The sequence below is a fragment of the Temnothorax curvispinosus genome, unplaced genomic scaffold (assembly GCF_003070985.1).
Source record: "Temnothorax curvispinosus isolate PA1 unplaced genomic scaffold, ASM307098v1 QBEX01010444.1, whole genome shotgun sequence".
Lineage (NCBI taxonomy): Eukaryota > Metazoa > Arthropoda > Insecta > Hymenoptera > Formicidae > Temnothorax > Temnothorax curvispinosus.
This window is the reverse complement of record NW_020220224.1, coordinates 766,161-786,515: the sequence shown is the minus strand read 5'-3', so window position 1 is coordinate 786,515 and position 20,355 is coordinate 766,161. Positions and strand designations below refer to the sequence as shown.

Sequence of the window (20,355 nt, the reverse complement as noted above, 5' to 3'; positions counted from 1 at the left end):
TAAAACTTGTGTCCTAAATCATGCAGTCGGAAGTCAGTCGAACAAGAGAAATGGAACGAGTGACAGAAGTAGCGGCTAAGACGAAAGAAAGACCGAAGAAAACAGAAGTGGGAGTGTAAATGACCTGAAGGTATGCCGATTGGAGCTCATATACGATTGGAATCGGCTATGAGCTCGATCGGCTACAATTGCACGCCGAAAGCTGTCAATATTTCGCTTTAGCAGAAACTAATCACGTACGAGGTTTTCTATGCATCGTACTGCATCGAATCTTGCGCTGTGACGATAATTTCTCCAAATTAGAAATTTAATACTGATTTGTATTTAACAAGAGCGGAAAAAAAAGAATGTTTTACAAATATTTCTCTGGGATATACTTTTTTTATGAATAATTTATTAAGTACAAACAATTTAGTTATTTAATACGTACAATTAATAAATAATTTATTTAGTTGATATAAATTACATATAACGTAGATATATAAATACTACATATGGAGGGGCAAAAACCACAGTGGCGTAAAAGTCAAATTTTTAAAAATATTTTCTCGTGTGCATAGATGCAATTTATATATTGCACAGATTGCATCTATGCACCAAGGAAATATTTTTAAAAATTTGACTTACACCCCTGTGGTATTTACCCCTCCATATAATCTAGCAGTCGTAGGTGGGTCCAATGGCCTCGAGAAGGTTTTTTGGCTCCGCGAGATATGGCTTTCGGGTATTTCCAAGTCTTTCCATGGCAGATAACACGAAAAGAGTAAAAAAATCTCGTTTAATCGGTACCGTTGGCAACCGGTGCGTGCGCTGAATATGCCAAATCATGGGCGTCGACTTTCGCGTCAGCCTTGTCGAAGCTTCTATATCCTTGGTGCTGTAATCCTGGAGACCCACCAGTGGCCCAACTTCCTGCGACGCCACTGTCGTACCAAACAGGCGCGGGACTCTTATTGAAGAAACTGCTAGCCACATTGGTACCACCGAAAAGCTTCTGGAATGCCATGATACCGGCAACGACTAAGGCGATTTTACCGAAGATTAAAGCTTTCACAGCCAGCAGACCTAAGCCGCCGAGCAAGATCGGTACCAACGCAAAAATTTTGAGACCCGCTGCGGCAATCAGTGGTAGAACCATTTTCTTGATCTTGGCACGTCCTAATCATGAGAAAAAAATTAATATAATTGGTATTAGATTATGAGAGTATGATTAAATTAATATAAAGGATATCAACAATATAAGAAACTGAAATTAATTTAATTATTTAAATGTGAGGAGACTCGTATTTTGTTATATTTTATATTATACTAAAATACATATTTTAATAAAAATAGAAATATCAATACAAACTTAATATTATATTTGTTAGATCTTTTGATTTAACTTTTAACGTTTAACTTTTTGATATATAAAGAGATATTAAATATTAATATTATTTATATATTTGGAAGATGTAAAAGTTGCATAATTATATTTAGAAAATAAGAATGATTAATAGGAATGTTATATCCTAATTCTAATAATATAATTACAATCTTCTTAAACTTTTTTAAAATACATTTGAGAAGGAAAGCGAATCATTTTTTCTTGAAGAACGAGTTTATCCGGAACAGGCCTGACGTCGTACATATAGATATCACGAAGGTGAAAGGCATGCTGAGATTGCTGAGACGCTTATTCGTTTATACTCATGACGTCGCGAATTCGTAACGTTAATCGAATAGACATAATCGAGGAAAAGTGAACAATTGCGTAATCGAAATACTTAGGCAAAAGGAATAAGACTTACCTTCAACCAGGGCGCGAGAGACCGAACCTTCGGGCATGCTAAGTTTCAAGCTGTGACTCTTTATAAAAGAGACGACCGAATCATACAGCATGTTGGCAAGTTTTATCGCTCTGTCAGAGCTCTCGTGTGGTAATTCATTCATGATCTCCTCTTCGTTTGTTTTTAAATTTTTACCAATGCGGTCCACTAGAAGATCAATTTTTTTAAATAAGAAGAATGATTATTAATTGTTACCATAATTATTATCTCATTCAGAATATATACAAAAATTGATAAAAAATATAAATTGTGCACTATCGCATATCTGTTCTCATAAATATTACAAGAATATAACTTTAATAAGCATATTTAGAAGCAGATATAAATTTCTTCAAAACTAACATTCTTCAACATTTTTTGTATTTTGTACTGACTTAATTTACAGTAATATATAATATTTGTTAAATTTTATATTATACTAATAACTTTACAGCAATAAATTTAATGTTATTTAAAGTTAACATTATACAGATTGATATGGTTAAAATTTAAGAATAATATATATGCAATAAATATAAAAACTTACTCGGGGTGTCTCGTACGAAAGTGACGCCGTCGATGATCTTGATGTCCCTCGATCGAGCCGCTCTGTCGAGAGCACTGATGGTCTTCACGAAGATGCAGCTGAAGAACTCATTGTCGTGCTCCAAACAATTCAGATCCTGAGACGGCTGCGTGGAAACGCTCGCAGGTCCTGCTGCGGTATACGCAGCAAGAAGTACCAGTGCCAGCAATTTGTTCATCTTCTTCGTCTAATCACTTCGTCAAGTCGTCACGAAACGAAACACCGAGAGGCTGTGGCCGGAGACGGAGCAAACTACTCTCCGGAAAATTTTCGGAACAAAGTGTGACCTGGCCCTGCGGCGCTTGAATCTTTATAGGTGTGCACCATGTAGGACCCTCCTCAGTATCCCCACTCTGGATGACGACGACGTGTATGACGACAAGGAACGATGAGACGAACGACTCATCATTACGGGTAAATGCCACAGCCACCTCCCCAGAAAACTTTCTTCGATAATTTTTAAACAAACGAACGACTGCGTATGGAGAGACGCGTCACCGCTTGGGCGGACCTAGAAGTCGCTCTCCCTAACGTCACCGAGAGAAGTTTACGTTTACCACAGTAACCATTCAGAATTTGGGTCAGTAGGGAAGGTAACACTTATTATAGATTCAGGAATTATTGGAGGGAAGACCTTTGAAGATGTTATATTTGAGAAGGGTATTAATATCTTTTTGGTGACAACGCAGCTTTGCGGCGCGCAGTCTATTAAGTTGGAATATATGTATATGTACAGCATGTACATTACAATTCGTTAATTCTTTACGGAAGTATAGAATATATGAACACCAACACCTTGTTACGGCTCCACGCTCCATCTTTCTTTGATTGATTTCTAATCTTATGAGCCTTTACTATTATATTTGGTGACAACATCTAGTTTGATTAAATAATCGTTGAACATATCTTATAATTTAGTTTTAAAAATAAGTACTTTATATTGATGTGGGGTTTTACTTCTTTAGATATCGCTTCCTTTCTTCTCGTCGCGTCGGCAAGATTAACAATTTGACATACGGCACTTTCTGTTTTTTCTTCACGCGCAGCAGATTGTTTAGAAAACTGACAACAACGGTGATGACAGACGTGCATTTCGCACCTTGCCGCCATTCACAGTTGCACGTGCTTCGCGGTCGCGGATATACGCTTTTCTTACAAGTAGCCTGTGCGTGTGCATTTAGGTGACGCTAAATGTGAACAATTTCTAGTAGTAATTTTTCTTTGAATTGTGAGTAAAGCAGGCGCATACATATCGCAGAATATACAATTTTAGATATTATATTAAATAAAATTAAAAATATTCAAAAGAAATACGAAATATAAATAAAGAATATTTGAAATCTATTAAATCTATTTTCATTATTATTGATTTTAACATATCAATTATAAGATATCAATTTAGTTTTAAATATCTTTTCGGAACAATCCAAGCATCATAGTCCAGCTTCCTTTATAAAATGGACCGATGCATTCTCCTGCAACCAAGCACGTGCACCAAGCTGCTTACCTTGACCCAGCCGTCGTCGGTAATACATATGAACTATAGATTACGTCTCTGACAGGTTTTCTGATATAACTGGAGTTAATAAAATTTCTTTTACTATTTAAAACTTTTTTTTTTACTACTTTTGTGTCCACCTCATTATTTTAGTATGTTTTCGTCGAATATTGTAAAATGTAATTATTATAATAAAATGAGAGATATATTGTGAGATGTTTTATTTTCAAATAACTCGACATTTTATGAACAATATCTAAGTATATGATAAACTATTATTACAAATTTGCTTTGTTTTTCAACTTTATTACACTCGCTTAGCTCTGATTTACAAGAATTTCCACCAGCTGCACCGTGACAATTTTCATTTTTTAAAAACATTTAAAGTATTAAAATACAGACAGAAGAAGACATTATTGTAGTCTCAAAATAGTTGATTTATAAGAGATCGCACGTACTCTTAACAATTTTGACATCATATATTGAGTTTATTAAATTCACATTTGAAAAGATGTATACTAGATTATACATGAGAGAAATTGATGTGACGAAACAATAAACAATAAAAGGTATCATCAACGTTGCTTTTTCAGGCAACCAACCTTGAGAAAGTAACAAATAACTTATTCACAGGAGGTATTCCATTGTGCTCCACACGAATCTGTTTAAATATTTAACAGGTACAGGAGGTACTTCGTCATCTTCGTTTAACGGTATTCGACCTGGAAGGAACAAAGACAATTTTGCGATTAATTTTCTGGGTTATGAATACTATCAGTTACTTCCTCCTACGAATATGATATTTCGGAGAAATTCATATAACAATTCTTATCTATGACAAATTCACCATTATTTTAAAAACATATTTTCCTTTTAAGAAACAAAAAATCTTAATAATTCTATTTATTTGAACAGTACAAAAAATTACTAATTAATACATCAGTCGGTGATTATACCCAACGCAAACAATTATCAATACCTATATGTAATATTTGATATATGCATACGTAAAACTTTATATTTACAATATAAAAATAATATGTTATAGAAATGATATGATGAAGCTAAAAGCCCTTGAAGAGCGTTTCTAGCTGCACAGGACTTAGGAATTGAAGGTCGATGACTTACATTTGGGTCAGTTCCAGTCATATCTTTATTTTTTTCCGTTTTATTCTTCATGTGAATAACGTGAAGAAAATTCCTTTTCTCGCTTTCTCTCGAGCATTTGTTATATAATTGATCGTATTAATATTTCCTATTTTAGATTGTTTAAAAAAATGTTACATTTTACAATAATAAGTGGTCTTTTTGTAATAGTTACAATATTTTATTTCTTCACAATTAATAGTGAGATTTATACTTTGATTACAGAATTATATAAATATGTTGTAATTGTAACGCTCAAAAAATTTTTATTGGAAACATATTTATTTCCATAACTAGATGTAATTTAACTTCGACAGTTACGAAGAGAGAAATGGATACTCTATCTACAAACTAGTTCCTCGCGGAATGAAGAAACTTTCTCTCTTTCTTACATCACACTAGTGAAATGCGTTAAGATACGTTGAGATTACTCATCTTCGAAAAGAATTTTGTTAAATATTACAATAGTAAAAGAGACATAAAGCTATTATAGAGATGTAATAAATTAACTATAAGTGCATTGTATATGTATTTTAGCAATTGTATGTTTTCGTCTACAAATTTCATAGTTTGTGGTAACTTTCACCAATATACCAACAGTCAGTTATCGTATTTAACACGATTAACGCAAGCAGTTAACGCATCTCCATTGTAAAATTCTTCATTGATGTTAATACGAATAAGAGAGGAACTTTTACAGCACTAGATATATATGATAACGCTTCAATATTATGCTTCTTTTAAATTTATTATATTTACAATGTTTGATCTTAGTGTAATCTTATCATAGCTAGACACTTAAATAAATAAATAAAGCAAATAAAAAATTAATTAAAACTATAAATGAATATATCTTATTCTTAATTTTATGTATATAATGCCAATCATTTTTAGAATTACTTAAAATTAAAGGAAAATTGGTATTTTCCTATACGACAAACATATTATATAAGAATAATCGAGGAACAGACGAAGAATTTTATTGTCCGTTAATAATTCTTTTCACTTCTTTTTACGTCGTTCTTTATAAAATCGATAAGGTTCGAATTCTTGTACGTCGCCAATGAAACCGTACACATCCTGTCGCCTGTGCTTGTTGATTAATTCGTAGCTGCTCTCCTTGTGGGCAATCTTTTTTAATCCAATTATGGCTGCCAGGATCAAACTCATCAAACTCAGCACAACAGCTTTTCCACTTAGAATAGCCAATACCTTCAACGTGATGGGCAATAGAATCGATTTTATCAGCAAAAACCCAATAATCAAAGGCAGAACATACTTATTCAGTTTTTTGTATTTATTATCTTTACGCCCTGCAATTAATAAAGAAAGAGATATTTAGTAAATATGAATGGATGTAAAAAATATATAAGAAATATATATAAATGTGTGACACGCTTTAAAATAAACATATCCTTTATATCCCCACTTGATATATTCTATACTACATTGCCTGCAACGTTCTACTAATCATTACACATGCTGACTTTAAAAAGTTATATTATAGTTATGCTATATAAAAGTATCTTGCTCCCTCGAAAACCAGGATGTGCATATCGAGCTTTATCGAAGTATACGTTCCTTATTAGGTACGATCGTCACGGAAGTTAATAAAGATGAACTAGAGTAGAAAGCACTTATGTTTTTGTACCGGGAGGCTCCGCGCGTCCGTAAACCCAAAAGTATCATAACGTAATGGACAACATGTGCAATTACACGCTCCTTTAACAACGTTTGATTAATACGCGGTCTCATAATTCAATTTCACAGCAAGTTATTCAAATCTTTGACCACTAAACTTGAAATACCACACTAGATTTGCTCGTTACTCGCAATTCCTTTAGTCTATTCAAATATATTATATAAAATTTGTTATAAAAAACTTATGATAGTAATAAGAAAAAAATTTTGCCAATGTATATCCAAATTTAAACACTTTTGCATAGTGCTTTAATACTAAATTGCATTATATACAGGCATCATTAAATAGCCATAAATTTTGCAATAATTTTATTTTTCTATTTGACATTCTATTAATACAATTAAAAATATAGTTATAAAATCAGTAGATTATAATAATATTAATGTCTTTAATAGTAAAGATATTTCTTTCTTCAAAGTAATGCTTACATATATTTCGCGTCTATACTAATACCTCTCGTATATTAATTTAATACAATATTTTTTATATTTAAATGTAATATAAAAATTATACATTATAACATTTAAATTTTATACAAACGGTTAAAAAAGCTATAATTTTTTTCTTTAAAATCCATAATATTATTAAATACTTGATAGTAATTAATTATTAATATAAAAGTTATTTCTGTTAAAAGTTTTTTATTTTATTATATGTTTGTCTGAAGATAATTAATTGTTTATTCTCTATGCACCGCTTTATTATCTAATATAAGAGAATAGAATAAAACAAAATCTGAACTTTTTTTTCTATGAAACACCAAATGTAAAATTTGAAAATGGAATTTTCTTGAGCTACATTCAACCACAAATAATTATTATTGTTAGTACCTTCTACATCGTCACACGATTTCGAAATAGGAAAAATTGTATCAATGGTGTTTAAAAAACTTTCACCAATCCAGTCTAAAGACCCTTTAGAGTCGTTCCACAGCATCTTTCGGTCCAGTGTCTTCATTGATTGCGATCCCTGTGATGCGACGAATGTTGGTAGAAAAAGTAGCATGTACAGCAGTAACATCTTTCCAGCATCTAGATCTTTTTACTCCTTTTTTATACTTTCTTATAACACACTCTATGATCACGTTTTATTTGGAAAACTTCGCTTATCTTGTGATCGCGACCGACCTCTTCGCCAATGTTAACTGACATTCGTGCTAGACCGGGCCATTAGTTTATATAGTAAGACCGCGAAAAGCTCAGAGAAGGAGACCGCTCATCTAACTTGGTACTGATGCGTGACGAAGGACCCAACGTCCACTCCCGTACTTCCCAAGCTAGTCTACCTCGACCATTGGACGCTGTTCGCGTCGACCACTCTCGAAAAATCTTCCCCGGAATATTTCGACCGGGGTAAGTAGATCGTTCTCTTCGTCAAACGTCCTCACCATTACTGTCCTTTGTCGTGAGAGTGTACAGCATTTATTATCAATTCGTTTTACACTCGAATAGTTGTGGCACGAAGACGAGCTTCGCTGCCACGACCCGTAGGTCTGTTTACGGCCTGTTTATCGAGAAAAGTAAGCCAGAAATAATGCAAACTTAGTTATTTCATTTAAAAGCAAATCTATAATTAAAGAGAATCAGTTGCGTTCCGATTATTGTGACGATAAATAATTAAATTAGAGCCAGCTATTTTTCGTGATATTTTCATTTATTAATGATAAAATTTTGCAAATATGCTATACTATAAAGAAGCTAAAATGATATTAATAATATTGTTAATAATCAATTAATATTAAAAGATTTTGACGAATTATTAGTAAATGATATCATATCTCTATTGAGCGGTGTTTTAAACTAAGCATTAATCAACCGCAGAAGAAAGTGTATTTGTCCTTAGAAACCGACTTTTCAATTAATTGACAAAGGCTGCAAAAAAGATCTATTTCCGTGCTCATCGTCAAGCAAAGTATTTTCTATCAATGTCACAAAAAAATGATGTTATACGCTTGAACACGATAGATAAACGTCGGAAAAGCAATGAAGAGTACACGTCAACGTTATCAAAATCATATTTTTAGAAATTATTGTTAAATCACAATAATACTTTTCTTAAATAATTTTGATTACATACGAAAAAAGTATTGTTATTAATAAATTACAGTAAAGCTTATTTTTAAACTGCAGAGATATACCGTTTTTTATCCAAAAAGCAATTTTTTGAGACTTTCATGCGTGTTTAAATTTGTACCTTTTATTATTTCATACCGTTATATGTACTTATATACATATTAATGTTATTATACGTTAATTTACTTTACGAATAAAGTTGTTATGTCGTTAATGACAGACTCCTTTGTGAGCACCTGTTATTTGTCAAAATTAGGACTGTGGCTAGCAGCAGTAATAACAGTAATAATAGTTACACTTGAGTAAGCTTACAAATGATATTCATTATGCTCATAAAACTAGTAATCACGCAATATTGTTTGTCAGTAAAATTTTTTATTTATTGTAAAGACAATTGCCAGTTTCTGATATCTCAAGAACGTATATTTGTTGAACACTTATAATAATCATAATAATCGTAATAATAATATATAAGTATAATTATACTTTATCAGTCACAAAATTTTACAGTAATTATTATAAGAGTTTATTATAACTTGTGTAATAAAAAAAAATAATGGCAACACAACAATAATGATCTAACCAGAAACCAATAACAAGATCAACATTATTTTCTTTATTTTATCTTTCGATGTTCTCTTCATTTATAACATTTATATCAGGTCATAGTTATTTGGAATTCAAATTCTTGAAAAAAATTGTCAAATTATTCTTGACTTCCTCTTTCCAAGAATCTAAAGTGATACACCTAGGTGGCATATGAATAATAAAACTACTATATCGATATGTGGGTTGCCGGCTTCATACACGACGGACTTGACTAATATGTTACTATAATCTGTCTTCAAATAGCCAGTCTGATGATTTTAATAGCAACAAACATTCTAATGCATGGGCAATATCTTTTATTAGCGAATTAGAAACGATACATTCAAAAAGACAATTTTTATACCAATGAATAATCAGTGCGTGCAGATTTCCTGTGATAGTAAATAAACAGGTTTATTACTCATGAAACTGGCTCGATGCAACATCCGAGAATGAAGAAAGTTACGGAGAGAGCACATACGTGATAATGACTGTTAAGTGTCCGTTGTTCGTTGTGGTGCATTTGATTCGTGATTTTCAGAGCAGATAAGAACTTGATGATTGCCATGGAAAAAGTCAATTAATCATTCAATAAAATGGAATTTCGCGCGATATAACGCTTTGTCTCATCAATCTCGTGTGCGAGCATCCGATACATGTTTTGAATGCTTTGTCTTAATTATGCAAAGTTATTAATAATTTCACTATATTTTTTTATAATTTAATAAGTATTAAGCGTTTCACTGTCTATCTACTCTGTAGGGGTGCTAAGTAATATAAATTCATATCATGTCAATCTCTCGCAGAAGTTGCAGCACAGTTTCGATAAATAACGCAATTAAAGTCTCCGTTTTATTTGAATCTCAATGATGTGTAACTTTATAGAGAAATATTTCTGTGGCACTATAAATTATGTCATTGAAGAAATATGAGAAAGCAATAGAGAATCTATTAAATCAATTAAGTAACACCAATGTTTCTATTATGTCAAAATATTATATCTTTGTACTGTCTTAAGGCATCACAAATCGAAAGTAACTGCAAGAGTAGTATTTATAAATATTTTTGGACCCATATACCTACATTCGCAAATTGATGCATTAAACGCAAAATGAAGAAAATATTATCAAGTTGTAAGGATCATTTAAAGCTGCCGTGGGTTATTAGCAACCCGCATGTTTGCTGGGCGTAACTAAAAAAAATATCCCATCGAAATCATCTACGATCGGTCAATCTTTTCACGTAGATTTCTACGCGTATACACGCAGATTTCTAATTTCTTATCCTGCGGGTAAATAAGACGCTCATGTCGTTGGTTACGGCAATGTGTTCAATATTCTATTGTGCGCTTAAGCGGAACCACGTGCTCCGAGTACTTCGGATATAGTTTAGATAAATATGCAGCAGATTGTAAGATATAGCGCAGTTATGAGCGCAAGATGATGCTCTGACAAAAAAGACAATCGATAATCTAAAAGTGGCGTAACAGAATTGAAAAGCAAGTGGGAAGAAGTGAAGTGAAACAGTAACACAACTTTTCCCAGACCTTCCGGATATCATTTCAATCACAAATCACAAATAAATCAGCTAAACTCAAACTAACAGCAGTTCATTTTAACTTACAAACGGGATTATCTAGCAGTGAAAACATCAAATAAATTTGTGTTTTTCAGCTAATTTTAAAATAAGCTTTATCTCTAAACAGTCGCTAATTTCTCTTTAAAATTGCGTAATGCGACTAATCAATCACGAGATTATCGAACAACATACTATGCTAACTAACTTGTGAGCGTCAAGCGTCTTGGTTACGAGTTACCTAACATAAAAGAATAAAGTCATTTGATACAAAAGTACATATCGCAGTATTTGATCAGAGAGAATCGAAAATTGAATTACACAATTGTAAATTGACTTTCCTCGAGATAGGAATAACATTCGAGGTATAGATCAAATCACGCTGCGATCTTATACGATGACACGAGACATAAAGCGTTTCCAACATGAAGACCATTCATCGGTTCTCTCCGGCCCGGATGTCTGCGTGGCGTAACTGAAAAAGAATCGCGCGGTCACACACATCGCAAAACATTGACGTCGACGTCGACGCATCGTGTTCTGCCATTTCCGCCCCTATAAAGGCGTTATAACGCGCTCATTCGCGCGAGAGGCCTCCATTCCCTTTCTCTCGTGCGAAAATACCCGCAGAAGCCGTCTTATCGGCAACGACCGCGTCCCTGCGTCGTACATACCGTTTTGCGATATAACGTGACACATACATATATCGGTACTGACAATTTGGATCATAGTGTTTACCGCGAGCGTATATATCGCTGGCTTGTCGGTCGGAGCTCATTTTACACGGACTGCCGATTTTCTCGGCAACTGAAGCGTGCCCGGCGTGGTATCCGCGGCCGCGGCGTCCGGTCAGTTTGTCGTCGAGCGGCGGATCAACGGCGGGATCGGTTAGTTCCCAGTTGCTCGTTGCACCGTTCATTCCTTCGTCTTACACTGTCCACTCCCAGTTGATTTCCTATATGTCACACATTTCCATAGATAACAACTCTAAAATTTCACATACAGAACAGAACGAGCGTGACAAAAGGCGGGCACGAGCAACGGAAGAGAGGCATGTCGTGACGGTCGTAGCGCTCATCTCTCGTGACCAGTCGTCGATCCTGGAAAAAAGAGTGTTCACCCTGTCATCCATTCGGATGTTTTTACGATTCGAGAAAACGTTCGTCGGGTACTCCGTGACCTGGGAAAACCGTCAGTGCGCGATGACATCTTGACAACGAAATAGGGTGAGACAGGCGAAAGAGTGAGATTGTAAACGAAACCGCGTGCAGATACCGCCAGTGGATTTCCGGTGAGGACCCTTTCTTCATGAACGCAAGAAAAGATGTTATCGAGAGTTAACTTGGTCGCGCTTCTGCTGACCTTGAATTGCGTTAGCCGCGCGATTGAGCATTCGAGATCGCCGCTTGAGAAATGGCAGGAGGAAGGGAGAGCCGTCACTTCCGACAAGAAGGTCCTCAGGTACATGTATGATAATGTGACGTCCGAGAGTCCTATTTCTTCGGTCAATGGTCGCAACGGTGACAGAGACAAGGTAGCCAAGATTCATCGTTCAATTGATCAAGACATCTATAATGCATATTCCAAGATTGAAATGAGGGACCGAGGTAAATAAAAAATGATAACGTTATAATATTTAATGGCGGAAATGTTTTTATCTCGTAATGCAAGTGCTATAAAGCACTGACGCAAAAAGATAGTAGCAAGTATTATATTTGAATTGTCATCTTGATGAAGTATGATTATCAATACCGCTGTATAACGGTTTTCTTTTAATACTGTAATGGCTTTTTTTATTGAGATAGAATGTATCCAATATTTATTTTGACACTTTTAGAGTTTCATATTGTTGAACTAAAACACTAAGAAATTATATTAATAAACATAACGTTAATTTCTCTTCAATTGTAATAAGTTAAAATTATATCAAAAGTTTTAACAATTACATTAATAATTAATATTATATTTCACGTTATGTTGATTATGTAATCTTGTAACATACGTGAAATTATTTTCATATACACGAAATCATGTCATTTATGAAATTAATATTAAATAACAGTGTTAAATAATTCGTATTTCCATAATTTAAGAAATTTAAGTCACCAAAAATACGCTCAAGATTTTAATCATATTGTTCGTGATAATTTTTAGATGAAACACGGCGTAGGAAACGAAAAGTACGGCCAAGTACAATGATGGCGTTGCTGATGGCGTACAAGCTTAAATTTGTTGCTCTAATACCAACGATACTCGGAGGTCTGATTCTTCTCAAAGGAACGACGCTACTCGCGGGATTTTTCTTCGCCCTATTCGCTGCCGTTCTTGGATTAAAAGTACACTGACAAGAAAATCAGACAGGAAGGATCTTTGGAAGGAGTGCACCAAAAATACACTAAGAAGTGAGAATGACATACGACTTTATTTCGTAATAATTTACAATCAGGTTAAACTTGTATAACTAATTACCGTTATCTTTGAGAAAGTATTGAACGCCTGTGTGCACAAAGTAACACTTAAGGCCGAATTTATAATCGCTTCTCGGAGTCAAACGTATACATCTCGTATACATTTCGTAGAATGCGTCGCGTCGTCAAGTGTGTACTTATAAACACATTAAGTCAAATTATTTTTAGAGACCACAAGTAAAAAACGCTACGTGAAACGATCCGCATGGTTACGATCATTACGAAATAAATGTTACGTTTCTTAAAATGTAATATATATATATATATATATATATGAGTTAATCATTATAATAAACGTTGACAAATGATGGAATTAGTATTTCTTATTTGTTATGTTTTAATACTCAAGTGTTTTAGTCGTCACGCTTACTCTACTGAACACACGATTTTAGTAACGTAAACATGGATACGGATATTCGTGTAAGTACTTGTCGCAAGCTACACATTCTAAACTCTTTCTAAGGTTATCTTATAAATCTAAAATAAATAAATATACTTTGCCGCCTATTTTGGTGCGGTACTATAAATAAATATAAATATATCGCAAGTATACTGAGAAACGACTGCAAATTCGGCTAATCAAAAAATGAAGTCTGTCATATTTTCGCTCGACCTCGAAATTGATCGTGTTTCCGACAAAACTTGTCGACAAAAACTTCTAAACCAGCACCGTTAGAAATTCGCGTGTGTGAAAATTACTCTCTCGCTATCATTTCATTAGATTATTTGCTGGGACAGTTGGCAGTTGAACTACAAAACTGTAAAACAAAACAAGTTGCACTTGTCGTTGCAACTTCTTTTCTTTTCCAGTTTCTTTACACATATCCAGTTATTTTCACATATTCTAGCTGTGGTTTGCGCATTTTTTTCTCTCTTTACAGAAAATCGTTAAGAGTCGCGGTAACTTATTTTTCGCGTCAAATGTATATAACATTTCTATTATTGTATCATTGCATTAAATAGTTACGTCATTTATAAAACCGTTAATTTAAAAGACAAAAAATTGCGATACGATTACAATGATATATCGATGATCATACAAAAAGCTAGCAGACTCGTAAAAATTTACACGAATGAGACAGCTCGCCCATTCGAATCTACTTTCCTACTTTTAATATTTCTGAAACTTTTGCATATCTTGTATTTCTTTTCACAATAATATCTTGCCATTCCAACATCAGCATCACACATATATTCCATCTTTACACTCTTATTTTCCTCGCAATTTGTGCAGCACGCATAAATGCGACGTCTCATGAACGATAAAATTTGTTTTAAAACATAAATAAGCGAAACTATGTCGATGTCTCGAACTGTCTCTAAAATCGCGTATCATCTGCTCCTTTGGATACAGGCGTTGCTCCCTCCCCCAATACCTGAAGATTTCCCGTCGCTTCTTTTTTGTTTAATGCTTCTGCCGCGCGCTGTAAGCCAAGGTGTGAGCGTACTCGCGATCGGCTTCCGTTAATGATGGTACCGGTGCGCCTACGACTCCCTTCAGACTTCTGTCCCATCCACCTCCGCTTTGCTGCCAGCCACCATGGTCGTGGCCACCCTGTTTTTGGGCGAGTAGCTTCTTTAAGCCGATGATGAGCGACAGAACCAAAGCGATCTTGCTGATGATTAAAGCCTTGCCGGCCAGCAGGAAAAGCACGCCTATAGCAATAGGAATTAATGCAGCGAGTTTCATCGCCATTCCCATCATCATCATGCCCATCATCTTCTTCATTTTCCCACGACCCTCCTCGATACTTCGTTTCAAATCGCTGGAACTTGTCTTTGGTAAGCTGATCTGCACGTTGAAACTGTTCATTAGCGCGGCTATGCGCTCGAGCAGAATATCGTTGAGTATTTCGTCCATGGCCCCTCCGTTGGTTCTAGCCAAAGTCTTCTCCAGATCGGAGACCGTGTTTTTCGAGCTGTCGTCCGTCGTAGACGCGACTTTGACCAGCTCGAGATTGTCGCCGATCGGCAAAGTCTGTATACGACCGAGTCTCTCAAAGAAGGTGATCGCCTTCTTCTTCAAACACGGCGACACACCGATATTGCGATGCTCGCACTCTTCGTAGACGCGATAAAGAGCACGATATCCTCGCTCAAGGAATCCGCCGTCCTCATCGGCGTGAATAGTTGCACCGCAGACTAACAATAGCAGCACGCACTTGGATATAATCTTAATCGCCGACATGCTGGACTCGGATGGCTTTCCAACTCGCGAATGCTTAGCTGGGCAATTTGGGACGAAATCACAGACACCTCGTATTGTCGAAATCACGCGAGAGGCACGCGACTCGAAATTCGAAGTGACTAGTCGGAGATACAAATAGTTGCGCGCACCCACGAGCTGGATGATCCTCGACTAGAGAGAACTGGCACCAGGACCAAGTCTCCGGGCAGATATATACCAGCGCGAGGAGCCATCCTCCGCTAGATGCTATCCTTCACAAAGGGGGTGAGGTATCTCTCTCGTATAAACGGATGGATATGCCGGTGCACGTGACGACACGACCTCACTTGTATGAGTGGATAATCCTCTTCTATCTTCTCTCCGTCGCGAACCCCTCTCGTCCTTGCATCCTCGTCTTTCTCTTTCAGCTCGCTAGACAGCTGCCATCGCGGCGGGACGGGGCCGAGGTAAAAATTCTCATGATGCTAGCGCGCCAAGAGCATGTGACCCTTCCTGACACAGAGACCCACTCGCGTCTCGAGATCGAGACACTGCTGTTCAACGGCCGCCACGCGATTCGTTCATTAAATTTCGCCGCGCGGCGCGGCGGTTACAAGTTACGTACCTACGAGTATACTATGTGTGCGTCTTCCGCGTGATGTAGTGTGCGGCTTCATCATGATTCGCATCTTGCGCGGGAGGAGAGGCAAAGCCTGTGTTGGGATGAGACCACAGAGGGGACTGGGGAGCGCCGCGCCGTGGACTGCATTGGCAGAGTATCTGGCACCGTGATCTTGCTGACCCTTGGCATAACGTGAGGATGCTAGAAACTGGTTCCAGGTTACGTACAACCCGTGACCTTCCTATCGTACGATTTTCCTGCGGCGCGGAATGAACAAGGATTATCGACACGGATGATCTACTTTCCCTATATTTCGGTGCATCATTCTCATCATGATGTGTCCCGTACAGACGGTGCGCGCAGTGGTTCGATAATGTTTCGTATTTATATAAAAAATGTAACGAGAATCGTTGCGAATCGCTTCTCATCTCTTTTTATTTTTTTTCATTGCACATAGTTCTTGTTCTGAAAATAATAAATAAACATAAATTGCATGAGAAAAACGTGGAAATATAACGGAAATTATCTTCTATCTCTGTTTTTTCAGCAAGATATGAAAAAGAGATTTTGTTTCGTTCCAGATTTATTGATATACCGAAATACGCGTAAAGCGAAACGAATAAAACAGTAACGTGCTTCGTGATGTGATACTGCTATATTGCGCAACAGTACAACTTATGACTGCATAGCACCTCACTCTTGCGCAAATTGCGCTTTGATTGCGTACACATCGCATCCCTCAGCACACGTATAAACCAGCTGTCATTCATTTTTGGCGCGATAACTATGAAATGGAGATTATCGGTAGATGAATGAATATTACGAGCATGTGGAATTCACAGCCTTATGGTGTATAATTAGCTAATTTGCTCAGTAATGTTTTGACATACATATGCACTCCGTGTATGCCTACCGATTACATTAACGCGGATGTTTTCATACCAATTTACTACTACTTGGAGATAAGTAACTCGTTTATACAATTAAAATAAAGCAAGACTTTGAAACTCAACAAGAGCTATTTTTTATAAAATTATTATTATTATAATTCTGGATTATAGTGGGAACAGCCTTTTCTTTCTTTTAAAACATTATCGTGGGCTGCACGTGAAAGATAAAAGATCTGCGTCTTTTCTTGTACGAAATTATAGCACTTAGCCTCGAAAGGATTAACGATGTATGCAGACCCACAACACGAAACTGACGGACCCAACGTATTCTGTTTTCTTCTTGTATCACGGTTTGTTAGGAGCGTGAAGCTGAGCGCATGGCGCATCCTCGACACACTCGATCGAGGTTAGCGCATCTCTAATGCGACAACAGCCAACGATGCATCCTCCATACTGTTACCTACTTCGCGATTATCCCAGAGTCAGTGCCATGGGCCTACACAGACAGTGTTTAACTGTATTAAGGCCCGTGCCACATTCTGAGCGCACAGTTATATTCTCACGAACGGTGCGAGAAATGGATTCCGCCGCAATGAACCTACGCACAGTGTGCGGTTAGGCCCAATTATTATTCGTTATCTGATACCTCCACTCAGGTCCCAAGTCACAAAAGCGGCGGACTTTCGATTGTTCGCAAAAGTAGACAAGTAGGACGTTTCTGCCGAGACATTTATCTTAATGACGTCGCATGAATTATCCCATTCATCCCTCAACGTCTAATTCGCGGAAGTTTGCCGAAAGAATACTTTCTGAGGCGTCACTGGGTCATAATAATACTATTCTTCGCGAAGAAAATTGAAAATTAAAATAGACTATACTCATTTACCACTGGACTTTGTGATTTAAATCTACCAAACTATACAAAGTGGGGAAAAGTAGATACTTCAGAAAAGCCTCGCGCGCGCTTCGTAGTAAAAGCTTAATCTATACGGAAGATCAGTTATGGTGCGGAACGCACAGGTTTCCAGAATAATAAAAGTGAGGCAATAGGTTAAACCGTCATGAGCGATTTCCTCGAGAGATATTTTAGACAAGAACAGGACGTTTCTGCCTGTTATTAGATTCAGGTCAACGACCAGCAACAGGTGGTTCTGCCGATTCGCATGCCATGCGGAGGGTTCTGATTTAACTCATTACCTGATCACGCTCGTTCGCTAAAGCATTAAATTTAGTATGGTTCAATAATAAAACGAAAGAATTCGTACTCCGATGAGCTACTCTATCAGAATTGATTTTAAATATTAAAACGGCATGTATGTATACTACAGCAAAAAATCATTCATAATCGAGCGTTGCCCGTTATGTATAGTCGAGTATAATCGAGCGAAGGAAAGCAATACGCAAAAACATCAAATTTACATAGCAGACATAACAGGATCTATAAAACAACATTGCAAAAAAATATGAAAAAAAAAATAATGGCTCTTTGAATTATACCTAACATTAACGCCAGAGATATTTCAGACGAGGAATTTCAAGTGCGAGAGCTGCATTCTTTGTACAGCACAAACATCCATATTAGGATGCGTATAGCTGGTAACCTTCGGAGGCTGTAACCCTGCATACTCTGAGTAGTGAATCGAGGATGCTCGATTGGCCCAGTGGCATACAAAACAGTCGTCGAAGAAAAAGATCATGCTTTTTAGGCCTTATTCTCCACTTTCCGGCGCGCGAGGATCGTGGGAGCTATAACAAGTGAAAAGCAAGTTTTGTTAATTTACTTAACAATCCTTATTATCTTAATTCAGCTCCCAATTCATTTAATAACTTTTTTTATAGTACGTAGCTGTAGTAGGCAATCAAATCCGAATTGTTTTTTTTATTGTAATATAACGATTTTTACTATCACTTTATACCAAGATGCGTATAGCTGAAAATAATATACTAGATGATGATGATGATGATGATAATTGTTCATTTGTTAGATTAAAATACTGTGGATAACTTTTGAGAAATAATATCACTATAATATCATTATAAACTTAATAGTAGGAAACTTAATAGAGTCTCATCATTTTTAATCCTGTTATATTCGAAGAAAAATTTCCCAATTAATAATAGTATATACCTATTATATAATCGTCAATGTTAAATAACAAATGGAAATAATTGATAATATATACTTTGAATCAAGCGATCAACTCGAAAATATAGAAAATGTATGTATATATATGACAAATAAAACACTAGTTAGGACTAACACGTAAATTAATCATATGTTTCACATCACTTTCTACTTTCTTCAACAACGTTTCTATTATCGGTCTATTTGATATTAAATAAATTACCTTTCTCGCAAATTACGGCTCCGTAACCTTTATATGTACATCAAAAATGCATAACAATAACTTACATAAAAATAGATACTCTGACCAACATGTTCGTTGATGCCTGACCCTCGATTTCGATAAATTTGAAATTTCATCTATTTCATTTTCTCCGTTACTACTTTTCCCACCCTATCTCATTCTCTATCTATCTATTTATCTCACTAATGCGACCGAATATACGAGTCAACTTGCACCGCGTATCTCCACAAATACACGTTATTCCGTACTTTAGATAGGTCGAAAATGATGATACGCGCTGCTGGGACTTATCTTCTCACTGCGCTTCATGTACTCCATTTAACATTGTGATAAGTACGGTACTATATATATTGAATATGTGCACCACCATGTGCGTGCAGAAACGTACGGTTCTATAGCGGTTGGAATAATTTTACGCGCATGATGTATTTTACCATAGATGCATTCACGCTCTGTATGTCGTAACATCACTTTACTCCGCCATTATTACTAATTGCTAGAGCCTATAAATATGACGGTCTCTACAAAGCGTCAGTTCTGATCGAACATGCTTTGGCGGCTCTTCGCGGTTCTGGTATTAGGCGGTTTTATCGCCATTTGTTCTTGCGAGCCCGTGAACAGAAAACTGAAAGCTGTAGGGTCAAACGAGTGTGCCAGCAATGAAGGTGACATCTCCACGTGTAGAACTAATGAGGCGGCCGCTCCTTCGTCAAATAGCGAGACTCAAATGCGATCTAGCAGGAAAGCCCGATTCCTAGATGATGTCGATGACGGGAATGAAGGTAAGAATTCTCGCTGAGAATTTTTAAAATAAATCTATGGTTATATATCGTACTAAAGAAAGTATTTGCATTGTCTTATATT

The 20,355-nt window shown here is 36.1% G+C and overlaps 3 protein-coding genes across 3 annotated transcripts; 1 reads left to right on the top strand and 2 right to left on the bottom strand.

Moving 5' to 3' along the window:
- Positions 1–778: 778 nt before the first annotated feature.
- LOC112460257 lies at positions 779–2,572 on the bottom strand. The gene is made up of 3 exons (XM_025024862.1): positions 2,356–2,572; positions 1,791–1,976; positions 779–1,158 (listed from the first exon to the last, which is right to left on the bottom strand). Exons 1-3 carry the CDS (start codon positions 2,570–2,572, stop codon positions 779–781), a joined length of 783 nt encoding a protein of 260 aa, XP_024880630.1.
- A 9,727-nt stretch (positions 2,573–12,299) lies between these two features.
- Positions 12,300–13,320, top strand: LOC112460330. Its single transcript, XM_025024972.1, has 2 exons — positions 12,300–12,582; positions 13,130–13,320. The coding sequence occupies exons 1-2, from the start codon at positions 12,300–12,302 to the stop codon at positions 13,318–13,320; spliced, it is 474 nt and encodes a 157-aa protein (XP_024880740.1).
- Positions 13,321–14,848: 1,528 nt separating this feature from the next.
- On the bottom strand, positions 14,849–15,631 carry LOC112460328. Its single transcript, XM_025024971.1, has one exon. The coding sequence runs from the start codon at positions 15,629–15,631 to the stop codon at positions 14,849–14,851; it is 783 nt and encodes a 260-aa protein (XP_024880739.1).
- Between the last annotated feature and the right edge of the window lie 4,724 nt (positions 15,632–20,355).